The 22,486-nt window shown below is 34.7% G+C and overlaps 1 protein-coding gene and 1 pseudogene across 5 annotated transcripts in view; both read left to right on the plus strand.

The window, feature by feature from the left end:
* The window catches only part of LOC108388352 (UDP-glucuronosyltransferase 2A1), a 47,424-nt gene that overhangs the window by 12,088 nt on the left and 12,850 nt on the right, over nucleotides 1-22,486 (plus strand). For 2 of the 5 annotated variants that reach the window (XM_073237506.1, XM_037026658.2), the window contains exon 2: nucleotides 1,699-2,330. The exons of 2 other annotated variants lie outside the window; for them this stretch is intronic. In XM_073237506.1, the coding sequence (XP_073093607.1) occupies nucleotides 1,699-2,330 (632 nt within the window). Of the gene's footprint in view, nucleotides 1-1,698; nucleotides 2,331-11,336; nucleotides 12,114-22,486 lie in introns of those variants that run through there. One more of the 5 variants, XM_037026659.2, reaches the window with a different exon arrangement.
* LOC108388353 (pyruvate dehydrogenase [acetyl-transferring]-phosphatase 1, mitochondrial-like) lies at nucleotides 17,958-21,698 on the plus strand (annotated as a pseudogene).

Below are 22,486 nucleotides of genomic sequence, written 5' to 3' on the forward strand. Positions count from 1 at the left end.
TACTCTTGCTGTTTTGTTTCAAAATCTAAGTAATTTTAAAGGTAATGTCACTATATCTAATTGAGCTGACTCTCGAAGAGACACAAATACAGTAATTTTAAAAAATCATTTCACTCTTCCTCTTTCCCTCTCTCAGCCTTCCTGGTCCTTTTGTTACTCAGAGCCTAAAATAACACAACTGAAGTGCAACAGAGTGCAAAAAACATACCAGTTAATTTCTATTCTCAGTTGCTGCTTTCTATTCTCTTAATCAACCACTTTATTTGTTCATATTTTCTTTCTTTAACGGCAGCTTAACTTTTGATTTTAACTTTTAAAATAGAATCACTGTATAGTTTTCATTGTTCCATTTATCATTCACTAAGAATCTCAAATGATAGAAATCATTATATCCATGTCTAACTAGTCATTGTGTAGCTAGCCCACTGATTTACTGATAAATCCTTACATAGATTTACTAAAGTAATAACATACTAAATTCTTGCAATGAATCAAGCAGTTTGCAAACAAACTTTGCAGGAGTTATTTCTAATCCACAAAGTAATACAAAAATGAACATAATTTTATCTCCTTCATGCATAAGAAAACCAAGGCTGAGAGGGTCTAGGTAATTCCCCAGGGCTGCAAAGCTTATTAAAGGGCAGTTTTGAATCTGGGGCTATTGAGCTGTAATGTCCACCTAATTTAAGCTACTACATAGCTCTGAGTGGAAAACTATGTGGTTTCTTACGGTGCCAGGCCCTATCTCCTTGATTTATGTATGAACATGTCATACTGAAGTAAGTAGAAAATTTCCTATAACAGGAAGACAATGATCAATTGTGTAATCAGAGAAGAAAATTATCCTCTATAAAATGTGTAGTAATTTACTGTATAACCCAATTATTCTAAAACATTTTGAAATGCTTGATTCATTTAAATGAAAGTTGTTTTTAATTTTTCTTCCTAAATGTGAGTCATGGATAATAATTCTGATAATTGTGTGTTGCCAAAGTTCTTAAACTGACAAAGATGAGGCATAATACTATAGAAACCTAACAATGAGTCAAATAATGTCATGTTTGTTGTTCCAATTGCACTACTTTGTCATATATTTTTGGATATGCAGCTCAACATTAATTTCTCTATCTATGAAATGGAGTAAATAGTTTCTGCCATATAAGATTGTGGAAAGGACTAAATTAGACAGTGCATGTAATGCCTTATAATAAGAATATCCAACTTGGAGATACTATAAGTTTTGAGAAAGTGGCTTTAGCCATATATGCTAGTATTTTTTATTTAACCAATTTTGGGAAAGACATATTAAATTGAAGATGCATTTTATAGTTATTACCACAGAGTACACAGATACCAGGTTCATAACTCACTGCTTCTTTTTCTTGAAATAAGACCAGATTTAATTTCTGTTGTTGGAATAATTATATCAATGAATAAGAATTTGAACTATATTGTATTCCTTTTAGTATATAGATCAGTTGACCTATGAATGAGAGTAGCCACCACAGTAAACATCATTTTGTTGGGGAAAAACTCTATCTAAATATATTTTGAAAATTTGTTTTCATCTTAAAAGATCTACAGTAGGATGGCTTCCATAATGGATATCACCACGCCTAAGAAGTTTGTCCAGCTGCTGGTTTTTAATTTGACTCTGACTGAAATTGTTCTAAGTGGTAATGTGCTCATTTGGCCAACGGATGGTAGCCATTGGTTAAATATTAAGATGATTCTAGAAGAGTTAATTGAAAGAAATCACAATGTGACTGTACTGGCTTCATCAGTAACTCTATTCATCAACTCCAAACCTGATTTTCCTGTGAATTTTGAGGTGATACCTGTTGCCTTCAAGAAGAGCAATATAGATGCCTTAATTGAACATTTGATAATGCTGTGGATAGAGCATAGACCAACTCCTCTCACACTCTGGACTTTCTACAAAGAACTAGGAAATCTTCTAGATACTTTTTTCCAAATTAATGTACAAATCTGTGATGGAGTATTAAACAACCCCAAGTTACTAGCAAGACTTCAGAAAGGTGGTTTTGATCTTTTGGTAGCAGACCCAGTAACAATGTGTGGGGAACTTGTTGCTCTGAAATTAGGAATTCCATTTCTGTACACCTTGAGGTTCTCTCCAGCCTCGACATTGGAAAGACACTGTGGAAAAATCCCAGCACCTGCATCCTATGTACCTGCAGCCCTGTCAGAGCTCACTGATCAGATGACCTTTGGTGAAAGGGTCAAAAATGCCATATCTTATTCTCTGCAAGACTATATATTTCAGTCCTACTGGGGAGAATGGAATTCATACTACAGCAAAACTCTAGGTAAGTATCTAAAATATTGTTATTGACTCCAGATACCTTATTTATTCATATTGGTAATACAGCAAAAGGTTTCCACCCCACAGCATATGCCAAGCTGAAATAAACATATTTATGTCTTCATGAAATTCCTTGATCATTCCTTTTGGATAAATTCCTAAAAAATGGAATGGTGGTATTAATATGTATGTAATTGTTTCTATGCAAATGATCTTTTCTTTGTCTACAGAAACATTTTTAACATCTAGGGTTGGGCATTGGCAACCTCAGTTTTATACCCTCCCCTGGGACTCACAATTCCTCTCATTATCCCTCCACCAATGTTGCTTTTTTTGTGTAGAAAAGTATTTATTGAACACCAATCCACTTTCTTTTATCTGCCACTTTTCACAGTACTAGGAATAAAAGAAGTTAGCAAAACAGAACAAAATCTATACTTCACCCCCATGAATTTTACATTCTATAAAAAGATACAAGTAAGAAATTAAATACATAAAATATAGAGGATGTTAGACTGTGTATATGCTATGTAATAAAGTAAGATAGATAATTCTGGGAGTACAGTTATACTTTTAATAGAGTGGCTAGGAAGGTCTCATATGAAAGGGTGGTATTTGAATAAAGACCTGAAGGCAATTAGGGTGAGAGCCATGGGATCCTCAGAGGAAAAGCAGTTCAGGCATAAATAAGAACAAGTGCTAAGATCTGTGGCAAGCCATAGTTGCAGAAATATCCTTTCTATAATCTGAACTTAGTTTCTCACAAGTAGAATTTATATGTTTTTTTCTTTCCTGAATTTCGGAATATTCTTCATCCAATTTTCCATCACTTAAACTTTTAAGTTCTTCAGTTAATTGGTCTAGATGAAAGATAGTGAACATATCACACATACAAAACATATGAAAGATAAACAAAATCCATGTATACTTTTGAAGATATGGTGATTAAAATTTGAAAAGTAAAATTCTGTGTTTTTCATTTGTAATAATGCAACTTAACTATATTCTGTTTCTGGATTCCAAATTTCATAGGCTCCAAAAACATATTTTGCTTTAAATTTAGGTGTTTTTAACATGATAATTTGTCAAGACATTTGAAATGTGTTCTATAATAATTATCACTGCTCATATATGTATCACATACTGACTACTGTAGGTATTGAATTGGATAACAAAGTACATTCCTTGAATAAGGAAATTATATAAAGTAAGATAGTGAAGGAAAAGCACATGAGGTTCTGGATCCAAGTTCCACTTGCTAACTGTGATCTCAGGCAAGTAACTTAATTTCAGAGTCACAGTGTTTACTCCTCTTTAAAATAGGGTAACCACAAGTTACCCTATTTCTCAGTGTCTATGAGTCTACTGTTGCAAACAGTGCAATAAACATAGGGGTGCATATAGCTTTCCAAATCAGAGATTTGTTTTCTTTGGGTAAATTCCTAGAAATGCACTTATTATGTCATATGGTATTTCTATTTTAAGTTTTTTGAGGAACCTCAATACTGCTTTCATAGTGGCTGCACCAATTTATATTCCCACCAACAGTACAGGGGTGTTCCCTTTTCCCCAAATCCTCACCAGCACTTGTTATTTCTTGTCTTTTCGATAGTGGCCATTCTAACTGTTGTGAGGTGATATCTCATTGTGGTTTTGATCTGCATTTCCCTGATGATTAGTGATGTGAAACATCTTTTCATGTGCCTGTTGGCCATCTGTACTTCTTCACAAAAATGTTTGTTCAGTTCCTCCACCCATTTTTTAAATCAGGTCATTTGGTTTTACTGGTTTTGAGGCATACGAGTTCTTCATATATTTTGGATGTTAACCCTTTACGAGATAAATCATTTGTGAATATATTCTCCCACATTGTAGGATGCCTTTTTGTTTTGTTGATGGTGTCCTTTGCTGTGCAGAAGTTTTTAGATTGAGATAGTCCTACTTGTTCATTTTTTTTGTTTCCCTTGGCCAGGGAGATATGTCCAGGAAAAATTGCTCATGCTTATGTTTAAGAGATTTTTGCCTATGTTTCCTTCTAAGAGTTATATTACTTCACGTTTTATATTTCAGCCTTTAATCTATTTTGAGTTTACTTTTGTGTACAGCATCAGTAATCGAGTTTCATTCTCTTGCATGTATCTGTCCAGTTTTCCCAGCACCATGCATTTAAGAGACTGTCTTTTCCTTATTGTATCTGCATGGCTCTGTTATCATATATTAATTGACCATATATTCATGGGTTTGTATCTGGCTCTCTATTATGTTCCATTGATAGATCTATGGGTCTATTCTTTTGCCAGCACCATAGTGCTTTAATCACTATAACTTTGTAGTATAGCTTGAAGTCAGGGAGTATAATACCCCCAGCTTTATTCTTCTTTCTCAAGATGGCTTGGCTATTCAGGGTCTTTTGTGGTTCCATATGAATTTTAGGATTCTTTGCTCTAGTTCTTTGAAAAATGTCATTGGTATTTTGTTAAGGATTGCATTGAATCTGTAAATAGCTTTGGGCAAGATGGCCATTTTGACAACATTAATTCTTCCTATCCATGAGCATGAGATCGATTTCTATTTACTTTTGTCTTCTATATTTCTCTCATCAGTGCCTTACAGTTTTTAGAGTACAGGTCTTTCACATCCTTAGTTAGGTTTATTCCTAGGTATTATATTCTTTTTGATGAAATTGTAAATGGGATTATATTCCTGATGTCTCTTTCTGCTAGTTTGTTGTTCATATATAGGAATGCAACAGATTTCTGTGTATTGATTTTGTCTCCTGGGTGGGTGGGTGGGGAGAGAGAAGGGGATAAAGGGTCACATAAATATTAGTCATAATATGTTAGTCATGGGGATGGGAATGCAGCATGGAGAATATAGTAAATGGTACTATAACATCTTTCTATGTTGACAGATGAACTAGTTTTGGTGAGGATTTAATAATTTGTGTAACTGTTGAACCATTGTGTTGGGTTTTTGAAACAAATATAGTATTGTGTCTCAACTGTTCTTCAATAAAAATAAAATAAATAAAATGGGGTAATTATTTCACTGTACTTTAGAGGATGATCATATTAAACCATATGTAGATATGCTATGAAAATTATAAAGAATTATGCTTATGTTGAATATTATTTACTATGCAAGAACTATGCAAGAACTCTGCAGTGACAAAGCCCTAATTATACTATAGTGGGGGCTCTGTACATAGAAAGTAGTCAATAAATATCTGCAAAAAATAAATGGTTTCTGGGATGTACTAAATCTTCCTCCTCCTGGGAAGCTATGACAAATTATATAATGTGTGAAAAAGCTTTGTAAAACAGAACATTCCCAGCTTCTCATTTTCACAGGATAGTAATCCAGTTTCAGTAATGTATGAAAAAGCTTTGTAAAACAAAACATTTCTGGCTCCTCATTTTCACAGGATAATGATCTAGTTTCAGAAATCCTGTATTTTGAGAAATTAAATAGCTTTATTTAAATCTTTTGTGCTCCTCATATTACTGAACATATTCAAACAATACCTTGAATATTTTATTTCAAATTGAAGTATATTGTCAAGAAGAACTGGTATAATAGAATTTGTCTCTTGTTTATAATTATATTCTTAAAGTATTAAGGACATCTGGTCATTGTAAAGTGATACTGAAATAGGACAGATAGCTTATATTTCATATTATTGTCAAACACCGCAAAATACAAATTTAATGACATATCAAATAATAACACATGGAGTGTCCATTTTAATGTCTATTCTTCAAGTCTGTGGGGAAAATAGACTAGAAAAATAGTATGTTTAATTGTGGTAAAGAAAAGCCCCAAATATCTATATTGGAGGAAATAGAAATAACAAAGTAATAGCTAACTGCAGTGGTTAAAATTCCTGTTTTTTTCATTAGTAAGGAGATCTTAAATCTTATGGATGAAGCAAAAAAAAGAAAAATCTACAAATACGTTTTTAATGCTTCTAACATCTAATGGGACATATCTAGGAATATGACAATCACTTATATTCATATCAAGGAGTGACTATAATAATGAATCCTGCCCAGGCCAAGTGTTCTGCAAGGCATCTTCATACTGTACTGAGCCTAATCTCTCCCCTAACCTCTGAGGGACCTGCTATATAGCACATACATAGTTCGAATGTGGGTAGGACTTGAGACTATCCTTTGCTTCAGCTATAGGAAGGCTGAGGGCTTAAATGTTACGTGAAAACAGCTAAACAGTTAAGTCAAAATGGGTCATCCCGTTTTACCTGTCTTTCAGTTTTCTGGCGTGTCTCCATCTTTCCAAGTGCACCACAGACCAAGAGAACAGAAAGCCCAGCACTGATCTCGGCACCATGTGGCCAGCATAGTCTTGAGCAGTGTAGTGAGTGCCACACTGGCTGCATTCTGGTCCCTCTTTCCCTCCTGCTAAATTTTAGATGGACTCCCTAGAACTAGTGCTTCCTTTTAACAGCTCATAAAACAAAACAAAACAAAAAAACAAACCTACAAACCTGCTATCATTTGTGCTCTACCCTACTTGCTTCTGGAAGATGAATCTCAACATTTTTTAATATTTGATCTCTGGCTCCCTTTATGGGCCCAGTATTATACTTATTTGTTTGGTCCCCATTCTAATCCCCATTGCCAACCTCCCATCCTTTCCCTGAAAACTTGGAGGTCTATTGATCTTCTCTCACATAAGACTTCTAATTCCTTCTCACAGGCAGCTTTTCTGGTAATCAAGGCTGTGAGGGTTTTAAAATTCTGTGTAACTTCTTTTTTGATGTAAAACATAAATCATAAATTTTACAGCTTACCAAATTTCACTAGGGAAACCCGCCCATGGAAACAGCTCCCATGTGAACAAATAAAACACTATCATACCATCACTTTTTTTCCATCCCCCTACAAGTCCCTACTACTCCCACCTAAGGGTAACCACTTTCATGACTTCTAATACCACAGATTAATTTTTCCTGATTTTCAGCTTTATATAAATGAACTACATTATGTACTCTTTTGTATTTTGCTTGTTTTTGTTAAATCATGTTTTTTTGTGTTCATTCAAGTTGTTACTTGTAGATATAGTTTGCTCATTCTCATAGCTATATAGATTCTATTGAATTAATACATTTCATTTATCCATCTTGCTTTTGATGGATATATGGACTATCTTGGTTTTGGTTATTTATGATAAATACACTTACTATGTACATGTCTTTCCTATACATGTGTTTTAGTGAATATATGTATGCCATATTTTGGGGGAACATAAGAGTAAAATTGCTAGGTCATAGGGTATGCATATATTTAGCTTTAGAACATACTGCTAAAATCTAGTTTCTCAAGTACTTGTGCCAATTAATAATCCCATTGACCATTTACTAGGATTCCAATTGTTCTCCATTCTCACAAAAACTTAGTATTTTTTTTTCTTTTTGTTTTGTTTTGTTTTTTTATTGTGACTGTGCTGTTCATATATAGTACTATCCCATTATTTTTATTAGGGCATCATTTACATATGGTAAAAAAAATAAAGTACATAAGACAAGAGACAAATTTAAAAAGCAAATATTGTACTCTGCTTTGCAAATGTTTTTTATAGGTATGGGCCAGCAATTCTTAAAATATTTCATGTGTTTGCCAAGATTGATCAAGTAAGTAAACATGTAGTGGTACTGGGAGACAGATTTCTCACTGGAAAGAACTTGAAAATGATCAGAGAAGTCTAGATATAGAAGTAATTATAGATATGCATTTATGTGAGTATTAGTATGCACAAATATAATTACTAGCTTTGTTCACTAAATCAGACTGATACCCCAGTAGCAATGAACACACCTAGCATATTATCTTGATTTTTAAATTCCATTCTCTAATAAGAAGAGCCAGTATTCCTTGGAGAAATGGTTGATTTTAAGGTTGGGGCAGTGAAAGTACTAGTTGAGCCTGAAACATTTTGTGGTGCCAGATAGTAAAAAATGCTTAAACAATGATGGTGCCATAGTGAAAGAACATAGGAACCAATATGTATGTGAAAAGGTGTCCAAATCTGGGACAATTTGAGCAAAGGAATAAATAATGATGATGACTGACTAGAATCTATAAGATTAAATATGAGTTATACTGATATAAGCAAATATGCAATTGAATAAATAGGCAATCCCTTAAATTCTAATTAATAAATATATAAGGAATAATGGAATTTGTAATCAACCAGGCTTTCTAATATTAATATCTTACATAACCATAATAAAAGTATCAAAACTAGAAAAAACATCATCAATTATCCCACCAATATCCGATTTTTCTTTCCCATATATGATCCAATATCCCCCCTTTCTTTTACTTGCTCAGAGTCCTTATTACCCTCCAATTTGTGACGGTTCTCTGAGTCTTTCTTTGTTTTTCATTTGTAAAGAGTATTTGCCAGTTATTTTTAGAAGGTCTTTAATTTGAGTTTTTCAGATACTTTCTCATGATTAAGATGAGGTTATTCATTGATGGTATGAGTACTGCAGAAATAGTGATGTGGCACATCAGGAGGTAGGTATATAATATATAAATAGGTTATTACTAGTGACAATGATTTTGATCACTTAGTTGAGATCACATCTGCCAGGATTTTCCCTGTTTTACTCCAATAAAGATGAATCTGTAGGGAGATACTATGAGACTATGCAAATCATACTGATCATGTGTTTGCATGTACTTTTGCAATCCTTTACATATAAAATTCCATTATCAACTATAGAAGGAATAATGAAAATCGAAAATCAGTACTGGGCAAAGATCATAGCAATAATTCCTACAGGATATCAGAAATCTCTATATTCATTTGCAACTTGTTAATATCTATGACGATTATTTAAAAAACTAAAAGTAACTGGAAGATTTGGTTAAAAGAATTTAAATGTAGGGCTTAGTTGTGCAGTCTGATTGATGAAAGTGGCAAGCTTTAAAGAGTGCAAAAACAGATTTGAGGAGTCACAAAGTAGGCACAACCAATTAGATTTTGACAACTGAGTCTATTCTCCATGTCCCTTAACCATTCTGTCATTATTTCCTATTCCATGTTTTTTTATTCAGAACATAATTCTGAATAACATCTTCAGACTTCTCTTTTGGGTTACCATTTCTACAGCTGTGTCTAATCTACTATTTAAGCTATCCATTGAATTTTAAATTTCATTCATTTAGTTTTTAATTTCTAGAAATTCTCTTTAGTTCTTCAGTATTTTTCACAATTATTCTTTTTATCTCTTGTTCCCTGCTCATGTTTTCAGGCTTTACTTTCATACCCTAAACATATTGCAAAAAATAATTTTATATTTCATTTCAAGTGATTATAATATTTCAAATCATTCTGTTAGTATTTCTGGCCTGTGTTGCTATTGCTGGTTGTCAGTCACGATTTCTTTGTTTCCTAGTAAACAAAGCCTAATTATGGAGGGTTGACTGGAGAATTGACTCTTAACTGTATCTGCATCTGTTCAACAAATTTGCTCTAGATCTTCTCTTCAACAAAACTAAAAAGTTCTTAATGGATTTGAAATTTCACTATGTCTTTTTTAAATTATTGAACTGAATATAACCCTTGATAGAACTATTTCACACCTCTTAGAAGACAGATACATTAATATTCTTTTACTTTCAAATATTCTTTTACCTACATGATACTTTTTAACCTGCTACTTAACACTTTTACAGACTTACCTTCACTCCCTTCCTCCACCAAGTAACCACCTTCAGGGACATTGCCCCTACTCAATTCATCTGTACCATCTAAAATCCATTTCCTTTGTACTTGTAGAATAAATATTGGTTTAACTGACTTAATTTCTGCAGTAATCAGTAAAGTCATTTTGAATTAGAACTAATCTTACTTGCTTCTTCATGTCCTGTGCACAGTAGAGAGTCTGGCATGTAATAAGTGCTAAATATTACGTGCTGAAGGTATGAAATATTAAAGGATTTGCAGAGGAATTGGAATAGGAATTAGATTGATATATAGACTGATGATTGGTCACAAAATCTGTATTTCTAAATTGTACCCCTCCCATGAGATTTGAGTGTTCCCAGATAAAAGCAGTATCTCCGCAGACATGTCTAATCATTAACTCAAGACATTGCAGGTCAAAAAAATCTTCCCATAGCTACTCCTCCTCCCGTGCTTCCTGATTTTGCTAGAGTTATTATCATACTCTGGTTTCTCAAACTATAAACTGAGCACTTCCTTTGATTTAAATATTGGTCACCTCTCACTTATCACGAGGGCCCCTTACACATCCTTTTTTCTCTACATCTCAGATCCTACTAGATGTCAGAATAGTTTTATTAAAGGACACTCGTGATCATTTCCTGAACCTTATTTGAAAATCTTAGTACACGTCTTTTGGTGGAAATTGAAACTGAGCCTCAAGTATAGGATTCAAGGCTCTTCAAAGTGTTCTGCCTTAACGTTTTTCCTTTTCTGCTTTTTCTCAACTTTAGAACCCTCTTTCTGCCCCCTTTGCTCTGGGCTCAGCTGGAATGCTCCTTTCAGCCTGAAGCTTTATCTGATTTTTTTTCATACATCCTCTGGGGCCCTGAAACACTGTATTTTTGTATAACATTTAGTATATCTTTCCTGTTATTACGTGCTGTATGTGTCATTTCTACATAGTAACCAGCCTTATGACAAAACCTCCATTTTTATGTTTTCCCAAGTCATCAATCATCATGTTTCCTAAGATATACCATATTACTTGTTAGACTTATTAAATGGGTTCCTCTATCATATTTAAACCACTGTCAATTTGAAAGTTTCAATTTTCCTATTTTAACACATTTAAAACAAACTCCTAGAATGCTGTAACCATTTCTTCCAAAACACATAAATATTTCATATCTCCTCTTGAACCAATATGTAGAACTATGCCCAGTCAACAACACTGACAAAGTTCTGTGCTAGTGTCATTTCCTAATTCAAGAAATTAATTTTTAACTTGATCAATCTGAACTGCCACTTCACTTCGGTGCCCACTGTACATCTGACCTCTGCAGAGCCGTGTGTGAAGGAACTTCTGTCATGGGGCCTGACAGATGGGTTTCAGCCATTCTGCTGCTTCAGCTCTGCTATGCTGGCTGCGGGTTCTGTGGGAAGGTCTTGGTGTGGCCCTGTGACATGAGCCATTGGCTCAATCTAAAGATGATTCTGGAGGAACTGGTGGAAAAGGGCCATGAGGTGACTGTGTTGGTTCCTGAACACAGTTTCATCATTGACTACAGCAAGCCTTCCACACTGAACTTCGAGGTGATCCCCGCACCATACAGCAGACAGGTGGCTGCAAACACATTCAATAGCTTTATAGATCTAGCTGTGAATGTCCTGCCATCACTGCCGCACTGGCAGTCAGCAGTGAAACTGCAAGAAGTCCTTCTACAGGCAACTGAAAATGTAAAACCTCTGTGTGAGAATGTAGTCTACAACCAGTCAGTGGTGAAGAAGCTACAGGAAGCCAACTACAGTGTCATGGTTATAGATCCTGCACTGCCCTGTGGAGAACTGGTGGCCGAGGTGCTGGAAGTCCCTTTTGTGTACACGTTAAGGCTCTCCGTGGGTGGCACTATAGAGAAGTACTGTGGGAAACTTCCAGCTCCATCTTCCTATGTGCCTGTTTCTATGGCAGCACTAACGGACAGAATGGCCTTTCTGGAAAGGGTAAAAAATTTATTGCTTTCCTTTTTCTTTGACTTCTGGATCCATCCTCATGATACACAGATTTGGAATGAATTTTACAGTGAAGTATTAGGTAAGAGACTCTGCTTTTGATTCTGAAGTGAATATCAAAAGAAACTTAGGAGGTTTAAGAGAAGTCTAGGAAAATATTTTTAAAATTTTCACTTCCCCATAAAACTGTACAAGTGATAACAATGAAATGTTACTAATAACTAATTGGGGAGGGGAGAAAAAATTATCTTGCCATATTACTTTCTTTGCTGTAATCCAAACATTTTGTGAGATAGCTTGATGTTATTAAGTTTCTATCAAAACAAAATATAAAACACACTAATAAATGTCAATCCAATGGAGGATGTATATTTTGTCAGATGTAGGATATCACAAGTAAGTTTAGTACTGAATTTTCATATTTCATAGTGGAGGAGGTTTGACTTCTTATTGACAACAAGAGGGTACTGCTTGTTTTAAGAGTAAAATAATACCTTGTCTGATTCCAGTAATGAACTGAAACTTGAGCTATATTAACAATAGGATTCAGTTTGGCCTGTAATTTTATTTTGTCTGAATTTTGCTCTGCAAATTTAATAATCATGGATTATTATATTTAAAATGTATACCATTTTCCTGTTAGACCAGAGTACCTGCCATTCTTATCTCTCTCATAAACTTGGGATGAAACTTCAGTAAATCCTATGAGAACTGTTTCATCATAGCTGGTTATACTAAAAAGTTTCTTAAGATGCTTTATACTTTGTGGGGGAGTATTATATAGAAACCTGAAAAATTAAATAGAAAACTCTAAAAATGTTTATAGCTGGAGGTGTTGACAGATAGTGTATTCTTACTTCCTCACCTTTGCTAATAAATTTTCTTTGCAATTTTTGCATATATAGCTCTCAACTGATTCCATCCACAGGTTGGTTTCCACTCAAACAACTTTTGAGATCATTAAGAAACATGAACTAATAAAAGATCATATTGAGCATTAGAACTTTGACTAGTTAACTCTGTTTATGTTAGTTTCTAGGGCTGCCATAATTAAATGCCACAGATCAGATGGCATAAACAACAGAAATTTATTTCTCACAGTTCTGGAAGCTAGAAGTCCAAGACCAAGGTGCTGTCAGGGCTGGTTTCTCTTGAGTCCTGTCTCCCTGGCTTGTAGATGGCTACTTTCTTGCTCTGTCTTCCCATAGTCTTTACTGTGTATGTGCATACCTAGTGTCTTTGTCTTCTTATAAGGATACCAGTCATTATTGTATTAGGGCCCACACTTACAACCTCATTTAACTTTAACTACTTCTTTCAAGACCTGTCTCCAAATACAGACTTCAACATCTGAATGTTAGAGGAACACAATTCTGTCCAAAACATGAATTTTCCAATAGATATATTGTTTCACAGAACTAATGTGTAAAGAAACTCACTTTAAAAATCTTTAGTTTTATGAATGATTTGAATTTATGCTGCATCAATTTTGTAGCACATAACAACCAGTGAGCACTACCTGGGTACAGACAGAGTGCTAGTCTCTATTGATTTAGAGTAAATAACACCAGGATCTTGACCTCCATTCTACCCTCACAAATAAGTGCATGATATAGAACAATAAATATATTCTCATAATTAGGGATGCTTTGCTAGTTTCAGTCAATAACTTTCTAGGATATTCATCATATTATGCATCAGTAGAGAAAAGACACAGGACTCTATGTGTATAAATACAGCAGATAAATGTGGATGCTTAGGACCTATGGCAAATTTTTAACTCATCAATCTTTAACAGGTTTATATTTTGCCATAAATATTTGCATTGATTCCATCCTGTCATGTTCTTTATTAGGTAATTTCAAATACAGTATGGGTATAATTTCATTCTCAATGTCATAATAAAATAGCTAATGTAAATGGCTAAAAAATTCAAATTGAACAAAAATATATACAAGGAATGTTAATGGCTTCATATTTTTCCTATGTAAACACTAAACTTTTCTTGCCTTTACATTAAGATGTTGTCTGTGCATTACAAAAGATAAATGTATATACTTATCTCTTTTTGTTTTTTAACAGGAGCAATTACTTAATATTCATTTTTCCTTATATTTTCACCAAATGTAGATTTGACATGCTTACAAACACAATTTAAAAATCTATGTTATTCTTTATATTGACTTAATGACATTCACTTGAATTGATATAAGAAACCATTGAACTAGTCTAGTGCTGAGAGCTACTTGGGTTGTTCCAATTCTGGTATCACAAAAATTATTGCCCTAAACTGACTGAACTTATGTCTCTGCTACAGTGCCCGCCCAGATTGTTGAACTACTTAACCTCTGTCCTCAGACTTTTTCTAGGGTGTTAGCAATTCCACTCATTTTCTTTGGAGCTGTTTATCTTATTGACTTGTAACTCTTCTGGCACTTTAGGGAACTTGCTTTTTATTTCTATGATATGTATTACAAGTATATTTTTAAGTCCGCCAATTGACTTAGGAATTTCAAGCTAATTTATATATATATGTACATGAAACAATTTTATATTTATTGAAAAATATTATGCGGGTGCTTTCAGGTTTTAGAAAATGTCATGCCAACAAAAGAGTTTATAAAATATAAGTGAACAATTGAAGGAAATAATTTTAAAAAGAACTTCTGTATGCTCTATAAACAAGTTAAAAAATGGTATGCATGGTAACTATGATTAATAAGATTTTTTGCTTATTCGAAAGGTCCAAATGATGAGGTCTTAAAAGATCTTATCATAAGAAAAATATTTCAGTAACTATGTATGGTGACAGATGTTAACTAGACATCTTTGAGCTGGGGAGGGAAAAAGGTATCATTTTGAAATATGTCAAGCACTGTTCTTAACAAAGCCTACCCTCAGGGAAAGTAGTTAACCAGTACATAATATGCTGGGGTACTATCAGAGCCTAACTGACCTGGGGGAAGGGAAATAGCCAACAATATTCCTTCCTGACATGACAAACAGAAGCGCCAATGACAGGTCACATATCTATGTGATACATATCTCCCATATAAGGTGGGAGAAAAAAACTGAGAAACATTTGTGAAGTTCACTGTTCAGGGGCATAGACTCACTAAAATACTGAGAACTAAGCTCAGTTAGGATTATAGAGTGCTTTCCCCTTCTCCCAGAACTCACCACCACATTAAAAAGGCTTATTTACAATAGTTCCTTTTACCTAGTACATCATGTCTAGCTATTAGTAAAACATTAGAAGGCCTGCCAAAAGAGAAAAACACAGTTTGAAGAAACAAAACAATCACAGGAACCAGAGATGGCAAGGATACTGAAATTATCAGACCAAGAATTTAAATAGCATTATTTTAATGTAATAATATGTTAAGTATTTAATAATTTAATAATATGTAAAGGGCCTGATGGATAAAGTAGACAATGTACAAGAATAGATGAGCTGTGTAAGCAGAGAGAGGGAAATACTGAGAAAGAACCAAAAAGAAATATTAAAACTCTGTAATGGAAATGAAGAATGCATATTATGGTATTAGTAGTGGATTGGCCTATCATTTTCAAACTACAGAAAATCAAAAATAAAGAGAAAACACTAAGGAGCTAGAACAATAACAACAAAAAAGGCCTTATCTATGGCAGAATAAAGATAAGAAGTGTATCTGACTTCTCCTAAGATCATGCAAGAAAGAAGAGAGGAGAGTGAAATATTTTAAACACTGAAGCTAAAAAACCATTAACCTTGAATTCTGTGCCCTACAAAATTATTCTTCAAAAGTGAAGGAGACATAAAAACTTTCTTATACAAGCAAAAATTTAGGGAATTTCTTTCTAGTAGATCTTTCTTGCAAGAAATGTTAAAAGAAGTTTTTTAGAAAGAAAATATATGAATCAGAATCCAGAACTACATAAAAGAAAGAGGAGTATCAAGGGAGGTATAAGTGAAGGTAAAGTAAAAAGTTTTATTTTCTTTTCCTTAGTTGACTGAATAGGTAACAGTTTGTTCAAAATAATAAATCCAACAATGTACTTGATTTTGCCTGCTTATGTATTCATCTTATGTATAGGTGTGTGTATATATATATGCTTATGTATAAGTGAAATGAATGACAGTAATGACACAGGGACAGAAGGGAGCAATTAGTATTATTTGGTTATGTTATTTATTGAAGTAGTATAGTGTTATTTGAAAGTAGACTTGAACTAGTGGTAAATGTACATTGTACACTTTGTCCACTAGAAAAAGTAAAACAAGAGGTATAACCAATATACTGGGAGAAAATGAACCATATAAAATATTCAATTAAAACTACAAAAGGAAGAAAAATAATGTAAGACAAAAATAGGAACAAGGAATATGGTCAACAAACAGAAAATAGTAACAAATATGATAGATATAAATCCAACTAAGCCAGTAATCACTTAGAATGCAAACTATCTAAATGCACCAATTAAAAGGCTAAGGTGATTAGAGTGTGTCAATAAAAACAAGACCCAACTAAGTTATCTACAAGACACCCTCTTTAAATATGAGAAAACATGGATATTAAAAGTAAATGGATGTAGAAAAACATACCATACTAACATTAATCAAAAGAAAGCATAAGCAGCTATATTAATTTTAGAACAGACTTCAAAGAAAGGGACATTATCAGGGATAAAGAGGGATATTACATAATAATAAAGGGATCAATTCTCCAAGACATAAAAATTCTTAACACGTATGTGCCTAACAACATAGCATCAAACCGTGTGAGGCAAAAATGAATAGATTTGCAAAGAGAAATAGATGAATCCACTATTAGACTTGGATACACCAACACCCATCTATCAGTAAAGGACACAGGTAGAAAATCAGTGAGCACATAGTTGAACTCAACACCACCATCAATCAACTGGATATACTTGACATTTATAGACTACTTCATCCAACAAAAGCAGAATACACATGCTTTTCAAGTTCACATGGAATATTCACTAAAATAAATCACATTCTAAGTCATAAAACATATCTTAATGAATTTAAAGAATAGAAACCCTACAATGTCTGCTCTCAGAACACAATGAAAATAAACTAGGCATCAATAATAGATAACTGAAAAAATCCCAAAATAAGCAGAGATTAAACAATACATTTCTAAATGATATTTGGGTCAAAAAAAAATCTCAAAAGAATTTTAAAATATTTTGAACTAAATGTGTAGCATGCAGCAAAACAGGGCTTAGAAGAAAATTTATAGCATTGAATGCAGATATTAGAAAAGAAGGAAGATTGAAAAATTAATAATCTAATAATCAGTGACCTTGAAGGGATTATGATAAGGGAAATAAGTAAGATAAGATAAATGCCATAAGATCTCATATAATGGAATTTTAAAAAATTCTCATAAACACAGAAACATAGATCAGAGGCTGCCAGAGGTTGGGTGGGGGTAGGTGAAATGGATGAAAGGAGTCAAAATGTATAAACCCCCACTTATAAAATAACTAATTAATGGTAATGTATTGCACAGCATGGTGAATATAGCTGATTATTGCTAATTATTGCATATTTGAAAGTTGCCAAGTGATTAGATTTTAAAAGTTCTCATTACAAGAAAAAAAATTCTTTAACTATGTATGATGAAAGATGTTAGCTTAGCTAGTCTTATTTTTATTATATTTTATTTATATATTATAATATATTCATATTATTAATAGTTTTATAATTTATGCTATATTTTATTATATCATTTATATCTATGATTATAATTAATATGGTAATTATATATAATTATATTAACATATTAATATATGTTAATGTATTCTTATATGTTATTATAGATCACCTAAAAATATATACAAGCCATTGTATACATGAAACTAATATTTTGTTTTATATCAAATATACCTTGAGTTTCAAAAAAAAGAAGAAATATCTAAATCAGTCCTTTAAGATTTTGCCTTAGAAAACTAGAAAAAGAAGAGTAAATTAAATCCAAAGGAACAGGAAGAAAAGAATAATAAGAACTGGAGTAGAAATCAGTAAAGCAAAAAAGAGAAAATCAATAGAGAAGATTAATTAATCTAATAAGCAATTCATTGAAAAGATCAATAAAATTGGTCACCCTCAATTTAAAAAAAAGAATAAAGATAAAAATTACTATCACAATGAAAAAGGGGCTATCACCCTAGATGCTGTGGACATTAAAAGAATAATAAATGAATACTATGAATAAATTCTTTCCCACAAATTCCTTGAAAGGCACCATTGTTTGAAAGACACAGTTTCTTGAAGTAATCTGTCAAATTTTACACAAAGAGAAGTGCACAATCTGAATAGGCCTACATCTATTAAATTGAATCAATAATTACCTTCAAAACAGAGAGAACTAGACACAGATGGGTTCACTGGTGAATTCCACCAAATATTTAATGATAAAATTATACCAATTCTCTATAATCACCTTTGGAGGATAGAAGCAGAGGGAATACTTCCTAACTCACTCTATGAGACCAGCACTATCTAAATATCAAAATCGGATGAAGGGACTACAACGAAAGAAAACTACAGAACAATATTTCTCATAAACACAGATGTAGAAATCCTCAACAAAATGTGGGCAAATTGAATCCAACAACGTATAAAAAGAATTATACACCACCACCAAGTAGGATTTATCCCAAGTGTGCAAGGCTGATTCAACATTCAAACACCAATTATTGTAATACATTCTATCAAGAAGCTAAAAGAGAAAAATCACATCATATCAATAGATGCAGAAAAAACCAACTGACAAAAATCTAACACTCTTTCAAAACTCTCAGTAAACTAGGAATAGAGGGAAACTTTCTCAACTTGATAAAGAATATCATAAAATACCACAAGCTAAAGTCATCTTTAATGGTGGAGAGCTCAAAGCTTTTCCTCTAAGATTAGGTACAAGCAAGATGACCTCACTCACCAACCATTTTCAATATCATACTGGAAGTTCTAGCTAGTGGAATAGAGGACAAAAGGATGGAAGAGGGCAGAAATAGACCCACACAGTGTGGTCAACTGACCTTTGACAAAGAAACAAAGGCAATATAGTGGATAAAGACAGTCTTTTCAAGAAAAGGAGAAAAGGTGCTGGAACAACAGGATATCCACATGCAAAAAATAAATAATTCTAGGCACAGATCTTAACATCCTTCACAAAATTTAGCTGAAAATGAGTCAGAGATCTAAATGTAAGATGCAAACCTAGAAGCTCCTAGAATAGGAGAAAACCTTGTTGCTTTTGGGTATGGCAATGACTTTTTAGATACAACACTGAAGGCACAATCTATGAAAGAAATATTAATATGCTGGACTTCATTAAAATTAAAAACAATTCTCTTCTGAAGAAGACAATGTGAAGATGTGGGAGGAGGCCAGATGGCACTGTCATGGCCGCCTCCTCGTTAGGGAGAAGTAGCACCTCTGCTGTGGTACCCGGAGAATGTGTGTGTGTCTCGGGCCCAGACTAATTGGGCCTGGTAAAATTAAACAATGAATAAGTGAAACCTGCATTGAATAAGTGAAACCTGCATTTAATTTCAAAGCCTCACTTCAACAAACACTCACAAAGGCACGGAATCCCTGAAGATGTCTTAGGGAGCATCTGCTCTTATGTGTTCCCTTACATGTAGGAAAGTGAGGGCCAAAAAGGAATCCCAGTCAGAAGTTCCAGCCTGCCTCTGTTCTCTGATGCCATGCCAGCACCAACTCAACTGTTTTTTCCTCTCATCCTAACTGTGAACTGAGCAGAATCATGGCACTGCGTGTTACTGCCACCACAAACATCTCTGCTGCCCACCCACTCCCTTAACATTCCTCAGAGTTGCCTGAGATACATGCTCCACCCAGCATTTGCCACCTTCTACAGAGCATATGCCACCTTTTGCAGGCCAAAGAAGAACTGGTGGCCATACACACAAGGAAGGAGATACGCTTCCATGCTGCAGAAATTTTACCTCACCCCTCCTCAAGTCAACAGCATCCTAAAGCTAATGAATACAGTTTCAAAGTGCCAGAATTTGATGGTAAAAATGTCAGTTCTGTGCTTTGGTTTGACAGCAGTTAGCTGCCTGTAAATCCACCCATTGAGGACCAGAGAAGTGCAGCACCTGCTTGCAGACCAGAGGGGTGCTTTTGGGGGGTTTTGATGTCCATGCAGGCTATGCTTGTTCCCAGGCGGTCAGTGAAAGACTCTTTTATTATATTACTGTCTCCTTGTTACCCCATGAGACTTTGCTAGAGATTGAAAATGCAGTGGAGAGCGGCCGGGCCCTGCTGCCCATCCTGCAGTGGCACAAGCACCCTGATTACTTCAGTAAGGAGGCATCCAAATTGTACTTCAACAGCCTGCGGACTTACTGGCAAGAGCTTGTAGACCTCAATACTGGGGAGTCAACTGATGTGATGGTAAGGAGGCTTTAATCAATACTTTCAAGAGGCTTGATAATGATATATCCTTAGAGGCTCAAGTTGGTGATCCCAATTCTTTCCTCAACTACCTGGTGCTTTGTGTGGCATTTTCTGGGGCCACTGCTTGTGTGGCCCATGTGGATGGTGTTGACCTTCACATGGCCAGTACTGGTGATAGCAGAGCCATACCAGGTGTGCAGGAGCAGGATGGCTCTTGGTCTGCAGTCACTCTCTCTAATGACCACAATGCTCAAAATGAAAGAGAACTGGAACAGCTGAAATTGGAACACCCGAAGAATGAGGCCAAGAGTGTGGTGAAACAGGACCGGCTGCTTGGCCTGCTGATGCCTTTCAGGGCCTTTGGAGACATAAAGTTAAAATGGAGCACTGATCTTCAAAAGAATCTGGCCCAGACCAGGTGAATTACAATGAATATACCAAGTTTATCCTTCCTAATTATTACACCCCTCCTTATCTGGCACTGAGCCAGAGGTCACCTGTCACTGATCAAGGCCACAGGATAAGTTTCTAGTATTGGTTGTGGGAGACAATGCATAGATAGGTTGTGGTTAGGATTGTGGGTGAATACCTTACAGGCATGCATCAACAACAGCAAATGGCTGTCGGTGGCTACAAGGTGACCCTGGGACAGATGCCTGGAATATTCTTTTTTTTTTTTCATTTTTATTTTGGTATCATTAATTTACAATTACATGAAGAACATTATGATTACTAGGCTCCCCCCTTCACCAAGTCCCCCCCACATACCCCTTCACAGTCACTGTCCATAAGCATAGTAAGATGCTGTAAAATCACTACTTGTCTTCTCTGTGTTGCACAGCCCTTCCCATACCCCCCCTATACATACTAATCGTAATGCCCCCTTTCTTTTTCCCCACCCTTGTTCCTCCTCCCTTCCCACCCATCCTCCCCAGTCCCTTTCCCTTTGGTAACTATTAGTCCATTCTTGGGTTCTGTGATTTTGCTGGTGGCCTTTTAACAGAAAGGAGAGCCAAGATGTCCTCAGTATTTGAGGATCAGAACGCAGCAACCCATCTCATCCGCCATGCTGTGGGCAACAACGAGTTCAGGGCTGTTGATCATGAGCACCTCTCTAAAATGCTGAGTGTTCCCGAGGAGCTTGCTTGGATGTGCAGAGATGACATTATGATCATTGTGGTTCGGTTTAATTGTCATGTTGTAGGGGCATATCAAAACCAGGAGTAGTGAGTTCTGGCAATTCTCAAATAAAATAGATTTAAAGGGTAGGTAGACTTCAAAAAGATACTCATATAATAAACATTTCCAGTGGGTCATTCTAAGCATTTACCATTGATCCTCTAGCTAGTCAGGTACTCAAAACTGACTTTGCAGCAGGGTTGCAGGATCATGAGCCCTGTTCTGCCTAACTTGAACTTCATACTACCTGCACTTGAGGCAAGTCACTTCCTTGTTGCAGATGTTTTGTGACATGGGTATCAATCTGGGAAAATCAGGATGACCTGGCAAATAGATCTTGAATAGGCCAAAAGCAAGGCTCTTGCTGGGCATATTCTCTCGGTCAAAGGGAAGAAACATTACTGTTCACACCTGCAGACTCCTTTCGCCACTAAGATTCCAATGTACACAGTAACGTTTACTTATTGAATGATGTCCTAGACATACAATCTATGAATTATTCAAATAAATGTATTTTATTTAGCCCTAAGCAGTTTTCATATCCACTACTTTAAGCCATAAATGACCGATAACCAAGCAATCTGAATTTGTAAGTGTTTGTAATTATTTGACTGGAATGCTTCTTAAACGGAAAAATAAACTACTCAGTTCCCCACCCCTAGTTAGCTAATGTGATTGAAACCTTTTTTATTTTGCCACACACTTGAAGACAAAAATGTTTTTAGTTTTATCTACTCTTATATTGATGTCAAATAAAATAAATTTTTTTTAGTTTATATTAATGAAGAGCTTTTATTTGAAATAAAAAGATCCAGAATTCAAAGAAGAGAAAAAAA

Source organism: Manis javanica, chromosome 5 (assembly GCF_040802235.1).
Source record: "Manis javanica isolate MJ-LG chromosome 5, MJ_LKY, whole genome shotgun sequence".
NCBI lineage: Eukaryota > Metazoa > Chordata > Mammalia > Pholidota > Manidae > Manis > Manis javanica.